Source organism: Vidua chalybeata, chromosome 1, assembly GCF_026979565.1.
Source record: "Vidua chalybeata isolate OUT-0048 chromosome 1, bVidCha1 merged haplotype, whole genome shotgun sequence".
NCBI lineage: Eukaryota > Metazoa > Chordata > Aves > Passeriformes > Viduidae > Vidua > Vidua chalybeata.
In genome coordinates, this window is record NC_071530.1 from 116,329,766 (window position 1) to 116,345,373 (window position 15,608).

Consider the following 15,608-nt stretch of genomic DNA (forward strand, 5'->3'; position numbering starts at 1 on the left):
CATTATTTTAGGCATTACTTGACCTATAAAGCTAAATGAGAGATGAAAATGGAATCATTGTAAACTTTAACAAAAAACATCTATATCAGTCATTTTTTCAGACCTGGGTGTCAAAGTATTTTCTCTGAATTAAAACAATAGATTTTTAGGAGTCGTTACAAAACCTGGGGCCTCTCCTTTCTACTATTAAGATGTCTGTTGCTCATTGTGTGCAAGATTAATTAAAGAGAATACGTTCTTAAAATTAGGTGAATATTAAATGATAGCGTAAGGTTTCAGCCAGCAGACAGCATCCTTACATCATCATTGTAAGTACCCTGTGGTTTTATGTTGCTAAGCACTCTAATCTAGAGTGGCCTATTACAAAGATATTAAGGGTAGGGGAAACCATCTGCCACACAATCTATCCATAAGGGTCAGAAATAAATAATTTAAAAGTAATTTATATATCTTAAAAACCACTTTTTCCCTGTAATTACTGGACAACAGATTGTAGCATACAGATGTTATGAAAATGCCACTGTTTTTGTAAACAGCGTGTGATCCATTGCTGCTTCAGGGTGGGTTATAGCATACTGTTGTCATACCTGTTTCTGCAGAGGTCAGGAAGGAAAGTCTCACTGAAGCAATTGCACATGAGATTGAATTCCAATTAGTACATTGTACACCGAAGGATATCTCATTCATTGTGTCTATGGTCTCTTTTCCTCTATTTTAGGCATTTATTAACACTGCAAAGGAGATCTACGAGAAAATCCAGGAAGGCGTTTTTGACATTAATAATGAGGTAATAACTTTTAGTACTCTGTACACTCTTTGCTTTTGTAAAGTACAGAATTCACCTTCCCTGGAAGGCTGGACGGTAAAAGATTTGTCTGTTCCATTTGGCTGTAGAATTGTCTGCCATTGTGATAAAAATGGATTAAAATAAGTGACCCTATCCATCCATGAAGCATCACAAAATAATATAAATCCCCAAAAGAGAAGAAAATCCACTTTCATCCACTTCTCCATATGGTGTCATCTGTTTTCAAAGATAATTTTCCACTATGTAAATGGAGGACCATGTTGATATGCCAGATGCACTCTATGAGCTGTCCAGTGTAGGGGAGGGATTGCTTTGAGAGTTACATAAAAGACTTTTGAAATGTTCCTGGTTTAGGTGGCTGGATACTGTAGGGAATAAAAGATTAGCCATTTTGCTTATGTACATTACTGAAATTACAGATTATTAGGGCCTGTGTCTTTGCTTGTTTGGGATGGGGGCGGAGAGCTGGAGAAAGGGGAACAAGAGCTAAAAAGATGTGTAATGTCTCTTGAATTTTGAAATGACTGTGCTGTTGAAAATCTTGCTTTGTAACACTAGTATTGTATAAGCTCTCTGTTAACAGTCTCATAAAAAATTTGACAGTGTGAGGTGATCGGTCTTTTCTGAAGATCAAATTGGGTTTTTTATCCTGCATGTCCCTGAATATTGTTGCTGAGGTGCTTAGTGAAACCACATGTGAAAATCTGCACCACCACTCTGTTCTGTTTGTGCTCTGTGGAGAGGTGTGTCCAGGCTGTCAGTATGATGCTTCTCTTAAACATTACCGTCCTTGCAGGATTGTTCAGAGTAGAGAGGGAATTGGCAGGACTCAAGTAACTTCATCTTTTTCTGCTCAATGTATTTCAACATGAGAAAATTGAGACTATTGAAAATACTACTTATGACTTCAGAGAGGAAAAAAGCAGAAACTTCAGTAGTATGCCAGTAATGCATCAGGAAACTTGTAGCTAAATAAGATGTGAATAGTAATCCTCTAAACTAATTCTGGAAAGTGTGTGTGCATGTTGGTGAAACACTTCTTAAATTCAGTTCACTGATGAAAAATTTAAGATCTTCTTTCACATCTTTCCTGAATAAAATGCAGTTGGTAGTGCAATATAAATTGGAGAGCAGAGTGTCTGAAAAAGCATGCTTGTTGTATCTGTCGAGTTTCATATAGTAGCTGACTGCTTTACTGTGCCTTACCGAGCTTTGATTGCAATATGCTGTCAAGAGCCAACAGTCCGTGCTACTTATTTGGCTTTATGCCAAGTCTGGCTTCTTGATTCCTCAAGAAGTTGCTATCAGCCCAGAGGGGGCAAAACCAATGAGCCATAGGGCATGCTTTTTATTAAAGGGGAGTCAAAGAGCGAAAAGAAACCACATCAGCTGCTGTCAATACTAAGCGAGTGCCAGAAACCCGAAGGCTACCACTGCTGCAGAACAACTGCCAAGCACTATAAATCTGAGATTTGCTGTGACGCAAAGTTTCCTTAAGAGCTTAATTTCTGAAGCTACTGTATTACTTTTCTCAAAGTGCTGTATTTTTAGGTAAAATCCACTTGAGGGAGTGAGGGTTAAGATATAAGTGTGATTTTGATGAATGAAAGAGCTACGCTGTGTGTGGGTTCTTGGCAAGTAGCCATGTCTTTTGGGATCACAGAAATTATTGATGACACAGAACACTCGTATGCCCTTAGCCTCTACAGCTGATTCAACACAGAAAGAAATGCTGTCTAGAGAGGAAAAGTTTTATATTAAACTATTAAACTAGTGGAGATTTTGGCAAGAGAGAAGAGGTTATACATTCTTAGCAAATGTTGTATATTTTTAAGCTATATGCCAAGTAGTATTCATATACAATTCTTGCTCTGTGTTTTTTTTTTTAAATAGGAGTTTAAGCTACAGAGTGTAACATGGAGATAATATTTAAATGAGAAGGAAGGCATCTTACTTTAAATAATATTTAATTGCTAAGAAAAATTACAAACTTTGATGTATTTATTGCATGCATTAGAAGAACTTGTTATATGATCTTCTAAATAGAAAAAGTAGCTTTTCAGGTATATTCTAAAATATTTACACTGTGTATTAAACTTCATTTCAGGCAAATGGCATAAAAATTGGCCCTCAACATGCTGCCACCAACGCAACACTTGCAGGCAATCAGGGAGGACAACAAGCTGGAGGAGGCTGCTGTTGAGCCTGTTTTTACTTTCTAGCTGCCTGGATGAGGCCTACTTACTTGTTTGTTCACCCTTCCCTCCCCCTGCCCCGCTCGCCTCCACTTCAGTTCAACTGAGACATGAAACTTGTAAGTTGGTTTCCTGTTGCAGAAGACTTTATCCCTCAAATTCTTGTATAACTTTGAATAAATGGTTAATGTTCACTTAAAGACAGATTTTGGAGATTGTATTCATATCTATTTACATTTGATTTCTAGGTCAATTGATGTGATTATTTTTGTTAAATGTTGTCTTGTGCCCTTGACTACGAACTGAATTGTATTAAACACTACAAAGTCATCTGAGTATTTTAATCAGTTTGTGTAGTTAGGTTTCCCAGCTCCTGAGGTTACCTAATGTTTAATATTGTAGAGCTGTCCTCAAGTTTTTTGTCAATTTTCAAGGCTATGAAGAAAAGCAGAAGGACTCTTTTAATTCTGTATTTATCACTTTCTGTATATATAGTTTAATAACCTGCTTGGGTGTACTTGCCAAGCTAGAATTCTTTAATGCATTTGCATAAAATCTATACTACTTAGAGCTTGAAAACTACAAAAGCATTAATAGGAATTGCTTGGATGCTAAATTTTAAGCCTTTTTGACATTGTTAGCATGTTCATGCTCCCCTGTCATTATCCTGAAGTCCAAGAGAGATGCTTAATGTATATTACTAGAGGCTACATACGTGCTATCTATTTTAATGCCAAATGTTTGCTGTTTATCCACAATTTCCACAACACCTCTTCAGAAATGGATTAGCTGTTTGCCTTAACAAATACTGTAGGTGAAAACAGAGTAAGGATGAAAAGTAGAGGAGGAGTTGATAAACTTAAAATGGCACATTTTAAAAGCGTTAATCTTCTCAATGTTTTTTTTTTTCTTGTTTACCACTTGATTTCTAGGTATATTTTTCATGCAAGGACAGTTTTTCAACCTAAATGTATAGTGGTCGTGTAAAGTTTTCTTTTAGTGACAACTTGTAATCCTAAATATATGGTAAGCATCTTGTCTATTGTGAAGAGGGTGTGAAAATAAAATCTGCCAGTTTGGAAATCTTGATGAAAATTAAAACTACAAATGTTTTGTTACTTATTATGGTGATGGCTGGGGGGAGGGGGCATATTTTTCCTTTAATGAAAGGGTTGCAATACAGCAAAACAAAATCCTGTGTTTAAGTGTTTATTTGTTAAAATACAGAATGTTCATGTCACCTTTCATACAAATGTGCAAACAACTGAGTTTACATCTCATCCTATTTAAATAATTGCAGACAAAAGGGTGCTGCTAATGCTAGGCTATGCTTCATGTATTGGGGGAAATAAAGGGGTGGGCGTAGGCAATGACTGCAAAACTTACGTCTTACTGGACCAATATTGACTGCAACACAACACTGGAGGAAAGGGATCCTTATGTCACCCATTTTAATTGTCAGAACTTGAACATCCAGAGTGAATAAATTTCAGCCTGACGGGTGTAACATAGCAGTGGTTCTGAGATTAAATAAAATTTGAAAAAATGGTGTGGAACCTTTTGTTGGTATCTCAGGGAAGGGGGAACCAGTATGGATTTGTGTTAGTTGCTGACATCACTTCTTTTTTACACACTTGCTAACAATTTCAGCAATGTAATATAATTATTTTCAACTTCTAAACTAAGAGGTTACTCCATTTACGTTCTTTCAACCGTTACCTGTTTATTATACAAAGTTTGCATTTATATTGCACGCTTACTGTTTCAGCTGAAGTTTGAAAATTGCATTGCATGACAGTAAAACCATGGGACTGAACTGCATGGATGACAAGGGAAAGCTGGCATGTCCTAACTAGCTGTTTAGAAGAAGGAGTGAAGGAACAAGACTATTAGCTTGGATTAACTATTTGAAGTTTTTTTCACTTGGCAACGTTGTAGAATTCAGGTGCTTGAGATGAGATAAAAGTGTGCTCTTATATAGCAGCCTGAGCTTCATTGTAAAGGGGAATAAAGTTAGCTGTAAAAATTGTCCATTAAGGGAGCAGGGGAGAGGTTTGTACCCTGCCCTGAGAAGAACAAAAGTTCATGCTGTTTTAAGTGGTGATGATTTGAAAAACTGCAAGCTTCGGACAGTCTCATTTTCTGAAAACATGGAAGAGATATAGAATTGCCCAGGAATCCAGGGCTACTATAAAAAAACAGTGCTGGTTTTTGGGGGTGAAAGCGGCAGGGGGAATATGCTGTGACTTACTAAAGTCATGTCTGCAATCAGTTGCTGATCCTGCTCGTTTGGTCCTGGCTCATATGCCAGTCTTAGACTGTACATTATGTTAAGACTGTGGTACTTTCAAAAGAGTACCTAGAACAAAACTGGAATTTCCATGCATTCTGGCTGGCTTTTTGTCACAAACTTATGCACACATAAACTTTTTGTTGCTACAGAAATCTCTGTATTTTTGTAGGGATTCTTTTTGAGAAGCCCTGATGCTATTTTATCCAATTAGAATTTGAAAATTTTATAGCACAGAACTTAACAGGAGTGTTTACTTCTAAAACATTTGCTTTAACAAGATTATTTTTTCACAGGTTTCAATTTTACTTGTACATGAGTGACTGATAATGTGCTGAGATTTCATATTGAATTCCAGTTGGTTTTGTTGGTTACATTTTCACAACCAAAGTGCCAAAACTTGTAATCGTTTCCCAGCAACTTGTACAACTGTTAGATGTAATGTGAAACAACACCAAAAAAATCATACCAAGGTGCAATTTTCCCTTAATTCCAGTTTAGAATATGGTAGAAAGCATAGTTAACTTAAAAAAAAAAAAAAAAAGAGATTGGGGTGATAAGCCCTCTATCTAAGCACGACTAAAAACTTGTCTCTCCCATTTCTACTAAAAATGAAATGCTCCAGGAATTTTGGCAGTCACTGAAGAAAGATTAACAACTCCCCCTCAGTCTTAGACTTGTGTGTTGCTTTTGGCTTCAGTCATTCTGACTTATTCTTGTGCAGATCAGACTCAGCAGTGACTTAAGGTAAAACAACTGCCAAAACACTTGCTGATAAGCTAAAGTAGCAAGTGTCTGAAGCCCCTAGCAAGCAGTGACAGCTCCATCCCCTGCTCCACAGTTGTATCCTTCCTGCTGTGTTATACCTTTTGTGATACTTAATTTCTTGTGGTGGTCTTTGAAGAGCCTTTAGCTGCAACATGTATACATTGTTTAGGTTAGAGGGGCACGTACTAAATGATGCACATTTAAACTGGCTTTGTTTTTTCTGCTTGAAGAGTTTACCTGTGACTATGTTAGAGCATTAAATCTGTTCTTGGGAAGAAATTGAAACCTCTTTTCAGGCTCAAAAATACAGATAAACTGAATCAGAATGAAAAAAAACCAAACTGACTTAGAAATATCAGAAAACAGTTTTGAGAAATGAATGATTTTTTTTTAAGTGTTTTTTCTTAAAGAGGGTACCCAGCATGTCTGTATTTTTCTCTTAGTTGTTGCCAGCAGAGTATTGCTTTTGTAAATGCTGAGGCCTGAGGTAGTGATTCCTCTTAACAGACTGCTCTTTTGATACTACAGAGTGTCCTACAATTTTCTTCTTAGGTTTTTTGGTCGATTTGTTTGTTTTGGGTTTTTTTGTTTTGTGGGTTGTTTTGTTTTTGTTTTTCTAAATCAAGTGTCTCCTGTGTATTACCTCCTTTTTGTCTTTTCTGTTTTCATATTGTTTTGTTCAAACTAAATCCTGTGAGCAAAATGCTGCTCTCTGTCTTTACATGCTCCACATCCGTAACTCCCACACTTACAGGAATTTGCCCAGTATGGGGCATTTGTTTTAGGGATGGAAGGGTGGGGCAGAGGGAGAGAGGGATATGTGTGCTATCTGGCTGCATGATATAAAATCATGAAGGAAGTATTGCACAGGCTCTGTTACTTGTTACACCTACTGTGTGTACTGGTTTGCATGTGTGGGGGGATATAATTTGCCTAGTCCTCTTCCACTATTGCATGGGAGGAGATAGGGGAGACAGAGGAAGACTAACAGGTTTTATTTGGATATCTTAATAAATTGGTTTGTTGAGATAATATGTATGATTTGTGTATACTTAATGTTCCTCCCCCTAGAATCTCTGGGTTCTCTTCTGCCACATTGCTGCAATGTAGCTTTAACAGTATGCAGTGGTGATTTATTGTAATACACTACTGAAATCTCCATTTGTAAATAATCCAGGCTGCTGCTGTGTAAGTAGCTGATGAAATGTCTTTACTGGGTCTGCCGCATGAAAGAAACCACAACATTAGGCAATAAAAACTACTAACAGAATGTTACGAAACCAAGACCATGACAAAAAAAGCAGCATGTTGTGGATCTATCATTTTTATTCTTGGGACAGATTTTATTATTTTTGGAACTATTACAAGACTTATGTTAAATATTGTGGATGATAAGAGGAAACAGACTCTTGGCAAACATGGAAAACCAATTACAGCATATTACCCTATTCCCCTTCCAATAAAGGAGGGGCAAAGCTAAAAGTTTATTCTTTGCTTAGCAGCTGGAGCGGGGGGAGGAAAGTGTTGCTGCTTTAGCATTGGCTTGAGGAAAGAGATTGTTGCTGTAGCAGTCTTACCGCAGGCAATCCAAGGTGGAGAAGGCAGACCCAGTGTGCTCCACAGTCAGTTACACCCCAGCCTGAAAAAGCACACTGTTGTGAGAGTGCTGAGTAAAGAAATGGCTATTCTGTACCATCAGGTATACTGTTCAGTTAAAAATAAAGTTTAAAAACTTGTGTTTGGTTGCAAATCTCTGTGCTGTGGTGGTAGGCATTTGACTCATATAAACTGGAACACATATCTGATACTTAGACATGGGATTTAACTGCAACATCCCATGGCTCTGTGACAGAGGTGAAATAAGGTATAGGAAAAACCTATTTCAAAGTTTATTTAGAACTCTGCACATCCATTTGTATTTCTCTCCCAAATTACAGTTCTTGTAAAGTTGTCCATGGCAGCACGAATGTAGACAAATCGATGCATCAGTATGTTTGTTGGAGTTCCCTCCCCCCACCCCCCCCCCAGCATAGTTATGATTTTTAGAATTCCTTCATTAAAGAGTCAAAGATATAAATGTTTATATTGGGCAGACTCTTGTTGATGGTTGGGTCTGTGGTACATTTGCTGTAAATTACAGCAGGATCTAATTAGCCTTTTTTAAGTGAAGCCCAGTTCCATTACTTTTCCTAGATTTAGACATAAAATACTAGGAGGGAGAAAAATCTTGTCGTGTGAGGACAGTTCAAAAGAGATCAATGTACTATGCTAACAATTGTCAATTTAACATTGTCTGGGTTAAAGCAGTCAAGTAAACACTGCATGTTCTGATTATGGCATGGGAAAACATTTTCAGACGCAGGAAATGTCTGAAAGAATGTGACTTAAAATACAGCTAAACAGCAAGGATACTTGCTTGGGAAGACAGCAGTCTGTGGGGTTGCTTGCTGTCTCTCCAGATGAGGCAGGGGAGGCTGTCAGTTTGAGGCATTGCCCAGCACCTGAGCACTGGCACCCACACCTGGGCTGGTGTTGCTGCTCGAGGACTAAACCAGCTGTGAGGAAGGAACTTTTAAATATGGACATTGTTGACAGGTGCGCATCTGACATCACTAAGACTGGAGCTGAGGCAGTGTCCAGAATTTGCAGGACACGTGTGGAATGAATGGTTTTTAGGAGGAGGGATGGGTACAGAGACAGCAGCAGAGGAGATGGGCAAAATTAGTTGTCAGCTGTTGGCTCAAAAAAAAAACCCCAGAATCAGTGTACAACACTTGTCTGTGATTGTTGTATACAAATGCAGCAAAGCTTTGTCTTGAATGTAGTTAGAAACAGATTGTCCGTATGGGGTTTTTTAATCCCATTTTAATTTATGAGGATGACTAAACTCTGGGTTGCTGGTTAGCGTCATGTCTAAAGTACTTAAGATGGAGAGTATCAGAACACAAAAGAATTCATGTGTCTGGTACGCTTGAGAGTCAATTCAGCCACTTCTAAGCAAAAGGTGACTGACTGACCTAAGCAAACCGGTCACTGATGAAGGTCTGTCAGCCATCAGTGGTGCACAAAAATCAGTGGATGGGCTGTGCTGCTCCTCCTTGCCCAGTGTTGTTCAGCTTTCATCTCAGAAGTAAAATGTTTCTGCACAGAAACAAAAGCGCTTGTGGCATCTCCCATAGTTACTGCTATGAAGCAGAAATTAAGTTTGTGAACTCGTGCAATATTGTAATTCTGTCTGGGAAGTTTTTCTAAAAAGCCACGTAACTCCAGAGAAAGAGGCATACTCATGTGCAGGACTGACCACTGTGCGTCATAAATTCAGTGCTTTGGCTTTTCTCTGTGTTCCTATCCAAGTCCAATTCTATTTTCTTCCCAGTTTACTTATCTTCCTTTTTGATACTTCTCCTACCTTTTTCTTTCCTTCTTGGAGTTGGGTGGCTGTTTAAAGGTAATTATTCAAGATAGAATAGCATATTTACAGTTCCCTATTCTTCTGTAAGACCTGTATTAACTATCTACTGGTAAAAGAAAACACTTTCATCTACTTTGGATGAAGTGATGATTTGTTTTAACATTGTCACTATGTAGATTTAGAGACATAGTTGGTCACAGACCCACCTATTTAACTGCTAAATCCTGGTTCCTGGATCATCCACCAGTAGTAGAAGCTTCAGTAGGATCACAGAAGAAAAAATGCAGTTGCCTATTAGTCATATTTTTTGGCCAAGTACCATCTGAATGGTGGGGTTTTGTTTGGTTTGGGCTTTGTTTTGAAGGTAGTGTGTAAGTTCATTTCATCCTGGCTTTCCAGTTTAATTCAATTGCTATGCAAGATGAAAAGCAGCTTTCCTTCAATGAGCTCTGAAATTCTGAAGTAGTGGGGTTGTTGCTCAACCAATCGAAAAGAGGATCCATTAGAGGAGAAGCCTCTACTGAAACTGCTGCTTTGTGAGCCAAGACATCGGCTTGCTTGCTGCAGGAAGGAGGAGACGGCTTATTATCTGGGTGCTGGGAGCCAGTGTGTTGGAGTCTCCTCTTCCTGCTCCACAAGGACTGAGGCGTCTCTGAGGTAAGCAAAGCAGCAATGCGATACTCCCTAGGCTTATCAGCCTCTATCAGCTGGATCTCCTGTTTGCTCCAGACTCCACCCTCCACCTTTACTTGGAAAGTGCTTGCAATTCCATGAGGTAATTCCTCCTCCCAGCGCTGCGGCTTGTTACCACGACCATGTGCTCCTAGCGTGAGCCAGGACAGAAAATGAAAAAAGCCTACCCCGACCTGCGTGTGCCGTAACTTCCTCTTTCCCATCCTGCCGGGGACGGCTGTTGAGCTTCGAGTGCTTTGGCTCTGACCATCGGTCCGGCCGGGAGGGGAGGGAGGGCAAAGCGGCGCTGGCCAGGCAGAGCCATCGCCCTCCCGCCGGCCAAGCGGCCCGCCCAGCTGCCCCGGGCGCCGGAGGCCGTCGCTCCCCTGCCGCCCCACCGCCGGCTTAGCCACAGGTGCGAAGTAACACCTGCTCAGTTGGCATCGGGGCCGGTATAAATCTGCGTTATTTTGATTAAGCTCGGATTGATTAGGAACAGGTCCGGGCTAACATACCATAAACACCTATTAAACCGAAATAAATACGTCTACAGGGGGCTTAGCTTAAACGGGTGCAGCTTTGCCTGCACGGGGGGCGCGGAGGTGGCGGCGGGCACCGCACACGGCGGTCCCCACGGAGCGCGGCCCCGACGGGTCTCGGCACACGGCGCCGGTGCGGGTGCCCGGGCGGTGACCGATGGCTGCGGGCTGGCGCCGCCGGGGCAGGAAAGCCCGTCCGAGCTGACGTCGCTGCGCGGGGGTGGCCGCGCTGCCGCCGCGGGAGGGGGCGGGACGGGGTTACCCATGGGAGGCGGGTGAGAAGCGCGCCGTGGCTCCCGCGGAGCCCTGTCCCGGGGGATGGTGTTGATCCGTCGCCACGGCAACCTCCGACCCGCTGGGGGAGGGGGGCGCAGGTAGAGGGCGGCGGTGGCGGGGTCGGTCCCGCCATCTCTGCGAGGCTCCCCACATCGCCCCGGGAGGCGCCCGGCTCGATCTTCCCTGCGAGGCGGCCCTACGAGGGGGGCGCGCCTCTGGGCCCCTCTCCATCCCGGCCGCGATCCAGATGCTGTGTCCCGGGGCTCCCTGCGAGTCCCTGGGGACACGGAACAGCGGCGGGAGGGGCGGGGTGCGAGCTCGTGTGAGCGGAGCCCCGCGGGAGGGAGGGGGCACGATGCTCCTGCCCCGCAGCGGCCCGGGGGTCAGAGCCACAAAGCAGCGGGACCTTTCAAAGGAGCGAAGCCCTCCCGGAGCGTGAGCGCGCAAAAGCGCGGGGAGCCCGCCCCGCCCGGCGGACAGGGATGCGGGATACGCGGCATCCCGTTCCCGGAAAGAACAATGGCCGTGCGGAAGCCAGGCCGCTTCTCCAGCCCACCCGGGGCTTCCCTCCGGGATGCGTTTGCCTGCTCGACCTACGCCCTTGCAGGCGGCCGCGTCTTCCCCTCGCTGCCCGCGTGTGGAGCCGCACCATTGTGAGGCTGCACGGAAGCGTGGGAGGGGTGACTGCGTGAGGAAAATCATTCCCTGCGACCAGGCAATGGGTTTCTGTGTCACTCCAAGGGCAGCCCGGCCTGTCGCTCCTCCCTGACCCTGCAGAATCTGCCTAGAGCCCTTCCCCGAGTTCCTCCTCTGACCTAGCTCCAGCTGGAGCGGTGATGACCCGTGTGTTGTGGTACCGAGCCGGCTCTGAGCCCAGTTAATAACTGGAAACACAGCACATAACTGTTCTGCTTAGAAAAATAATAGGAAAACTGATGAGTTTAACTTCTTTCACTGCATATTATTATTTATAGTGCTATCCAAAATAATTCCAAGTTTTACGTTAAGAAGTTACCGAAGTGGAGGAAGAACAAATTCTTTCACTTTATTTTCATACTTGGCAAAATGAAAGTGAGAAAAGAAGCAATGAAAGTAAATATTTTGATCTTTAAGTGGTTAGACAATATAATTTTTATGCCTGCAATTTTTTTTTTCACAACATGAGCAACAAATCAATACTTTCACATGTTATAGTTGCAAATGCAGCAGAAATCTCTCTGGATTGTGTGCCCCTATTCATTCCTTCTGTACAGGCACTGGCTTTCATTTTAGTATAAGTTAGACTGGCTTCATGTAGAGAAAATGGAAATTCCTTATAAAGTCAACTTTAAATCTTCTGTGGAAGATTCAGTACTGAATGTGATGATTAGACAACAAATTTTATTGTGCAAAGTCAAAACAATATGGGTTTTTTCCTCTAAATCTTACAACTCAACAAAATGCTTAAAAGTTGACAGCAGGCATATTTGGTATTTACCTTATTGAATACTTCAGTTTCAATTTGCTTTTTGGACAGGTAAGAGTACACCACAGACATGCCTGGACATTTGGCCCTTCTGAGCAGTTTGTCATTGAGGAGGCAGATAACTAAACTGTAAATGCCAAGAGAACAATTTCAACACTCACAGATGAACACCTCTTCCTTTTTGACATCCCTAATTTAGGTGGGTTTAAATAAATGGAGAAACATATTTTATGCAATACATGCTTTTATGTACATGCTAATAGAAAGTATACATTGAAATACTATTTAATAGAAAGGCAAGCAGCATCTGAAAAGCACATAAGCCTAATTGATTCCAGACACAACTGGCCTGGATTTTGTTTCCTCTTATTCCAACTTTCTGACCTTGTAAAAATTATCTTGATTGTGTTATACTAAAACAAGGCCACGATCTTGCAAAAACTACCATGTGTGCTGGAGCTGAGAGGTGCCCAGTAAAGCTCTGTGTACGGAACGAATGCTGACAGCGTTAGGCCCCAGTGCTGACTGGTTTGTTTTCCCTTGCTTATATCTAATCATGGTGAAGCAATAGTCTCACTTCTGCTGAAAGCTGGATCTGCGTTTTCATTTTTAAAGGGGGTGAAAAATGTGTAGTGAAACTTACGATTTGTGGTGAATGATAGGTTTAAAATTCTCAGAGCAGTTTAAGCTGCTGGGGTTTTATGGCATTTAGACCAGGGAAAAGAACAGGGAAGGTTTAAAAACATGTATTGCCTGTAATTTTTTTTTCAGTTGTGTGTGTGTATGTGTGGTAGTATCTCTGTTTTTCAGAAGATTGTTTCTAGGGATCGGTAGGAGGGCTGAAGGACTTACTGGCTTTGATGATAACCCTTACAATACCGTTGTGCTTTTGTATAAACATGCACGGAAGACCCAAAGACAGCAGACTTTCAATGTGCTGCTGTCTTTGGCACTGGAGAACTTCTAATAATATTTTCTGCTTGAAAAAATCCAAGGCCTGGGTACCCTGATCCTTTTATTACAATAACTACTGTTGTTCCTTCTATTTGGGAATCTGTGTCTTGCTAGCCTTAAATCTCTGTGAAGGGTAGCGACAAAGAAAGGTCTTTCCAGCATATTGAACTGATGATCCCTCTCCTTATTTCTCTGAAGGCTCTCCTTTTGTTTTTTTTTCTAGATCAAGAATAAACTGTGTATTTGGGCCTTTGTCAGCAATGTTCCCATGGGACAATCATTTTAAGCGCTGGGATTGCCTGTTTAGTAGCAGGGAGGCTTATAAAAAGCAACTCCAGGTGGAAGTGGGCCTTTTCCTGCTCCTCCCTTCATCCTGCTGCAATTCCCTTTCATCCAAACCCTAAGAACTGCCTGCCATTCAGACCAAGGTACAAAACTAAGAGAGTTGTACTCCCTTGACTGAGCTATTAGGAGTGTCTGCCTTCACTTATGTTGATTTGTTAATGTCCTGGGGAGTTTTGTTATATGTAATGTACTATGTCAATTTCTGCTGGTTGTACAACAGCAAATATAATTCAAAAAGCTAAGCCTACCTCTGAAGAAAGTAAGCAGCTTTTATGCATCATGAAACTTGGTTTCCAAGAAGTTGGCATCAACATGACTGCCATCACATTTGGGATTTTTTAGCTACCATGTCAACGTTTCTTATTGCCCAACAGATTGCAAGGTGGACGTGGTGTGTGGTTTGTTACTTACTAAATAAAAAAGCCTGAGAGCATGTGCAGTGTTCTGACTCAAAAGTCGTGTTAGTAACCTGCTACACCAAAGATGAATGTTCGTGCCAGCACTGCATCTGTTATCTTTATCTTTTAGCAACTACTTTACAGCTTTTCTGTTAAGTTATAGACAAGCTCCAGGTAAAAACCTGCTGCCTTGGAAGCCATGATACAATCTGTGCACTCAGTGCAGAATATTCGGCATGTTCTGACTTGTGTTTTTTAAGAGAGAAAACAGTTGGTCCATTGCTGCTGAGCTGTGCTGTTCCGTGCAGTGCTGCCAAAGTGGGCAGCCTTTGGAGAGGGACCTGTGGCATTACAGATGTGCCTCAAATCCCCTCCCTTCTCAGCCACTACCGGATGGAGACACAGGATCTTCCCACCTTAACTGAAACAAGGTTCTGTTCTGTTCATCAGAGTACCAGCAAATACAATGATTGTGTAAGTTGCCCGTCATACCCAAAGTATAAACAAACCTGTGCACAGGAGAGGTGAGTTTCTGGCCAGCTTTCAGGGGAGTTCCTTCAGTGCTGCAGAGCCAAGATGCTCCTCTTAAAGGATAAAACAAATTTGAGATATTTATGCAAAACAGAAACAGAAAACATGCAGAATGGTGCTTTTAACACTGACCTGTAGCTCCAGCTTTATTTCAGGTACATCAGAGAACACCTCTGCTTTCAAATCATATCAGCACAAGTGATGAGTATGCTGCACCTCATGGAGTCAGATCTTACATGTCTCCTATGACGTGAGGTATTCCTTTACTTGTGAATTGGTATTGCCTGAGTACCTTTTGTTTAAAGGTTCAATTAATGGTGTATTCTATTAAATACTTTGCTGATTGGAAGGGTTCTTATTACAATGAAGGTGGTGAAGTACTGGCACAGGTTGCCCAGAGGTGGTTGATGCCCCATCCCTGGAACATTCAAGGTCAGGTTGGATTGGGCTGTGAGCAACCTGATTGAGTTGAAGATGTCCCTGGACATTGCAGGGTGGTTGGACCAGACGGCTCTTAGAGGTCCCTTCTGACACAAACTATTCATTAGTTCTGTGACCAAACTCTGTCTAGCCAATCAGTTGTTTCTTTTCTTGCAGTGAAGTGCTCCACTAAGGATACACGTTTGTCTGGACTGTGAGGAACTGTGAAGATCGTACAAGTAAGTTTAAGTCCTTACACACTTGCTGAATGTATCTTACACTTTTTAAATGTCCCTATACCTACAATAATTAATAATAAGTGTGAGTGCATTCTCCTTTTCCTACAAATTGTGCTGTTTCCATAACTAAGTATTGATTCATATTTAAATTTTTGTCCCTTAAATTGTTTTGTGTCAGTGAAATGAAGACCACAGCTGGCACCTTTGGTACTCTGTAACAAAAAAACATTTCCATAAGCTTTAGACTTAACTGTGTATGACACTGTTTTATCAGCTTCACAATGTATGAGACTGAT

General features: G+C 41.6%; 1 protein-coding gene across 1 annotated transcript in view; it reads left to right on the forward strand.

Moving 5' to 3' along the window:
* The window catches only part of RAB2A (RAB2A, member RAS oncogene family), a 42,899-nt gene extending 38,795 nt beyond the window's left edge, over positions 1-4,104 (forward strand). Inside the window, exons 7-8 of the mRNA XM_053942630.1 lie at positions 719-787; positions 2,916-4,104. Of these exons, the coding sequence (XP_053798605.1) occupies positions 719-787; positions 2,916-3,011 (165 nt within the window). The 3' untranslated portion in view covers positions 3,012-4,104. The remainder of the gene's footprint in view (positions 1-718; positions 788-2,915) is intronic.
* Positions 4,105-15,608: the final 11,504 nt, after the last annotated feature.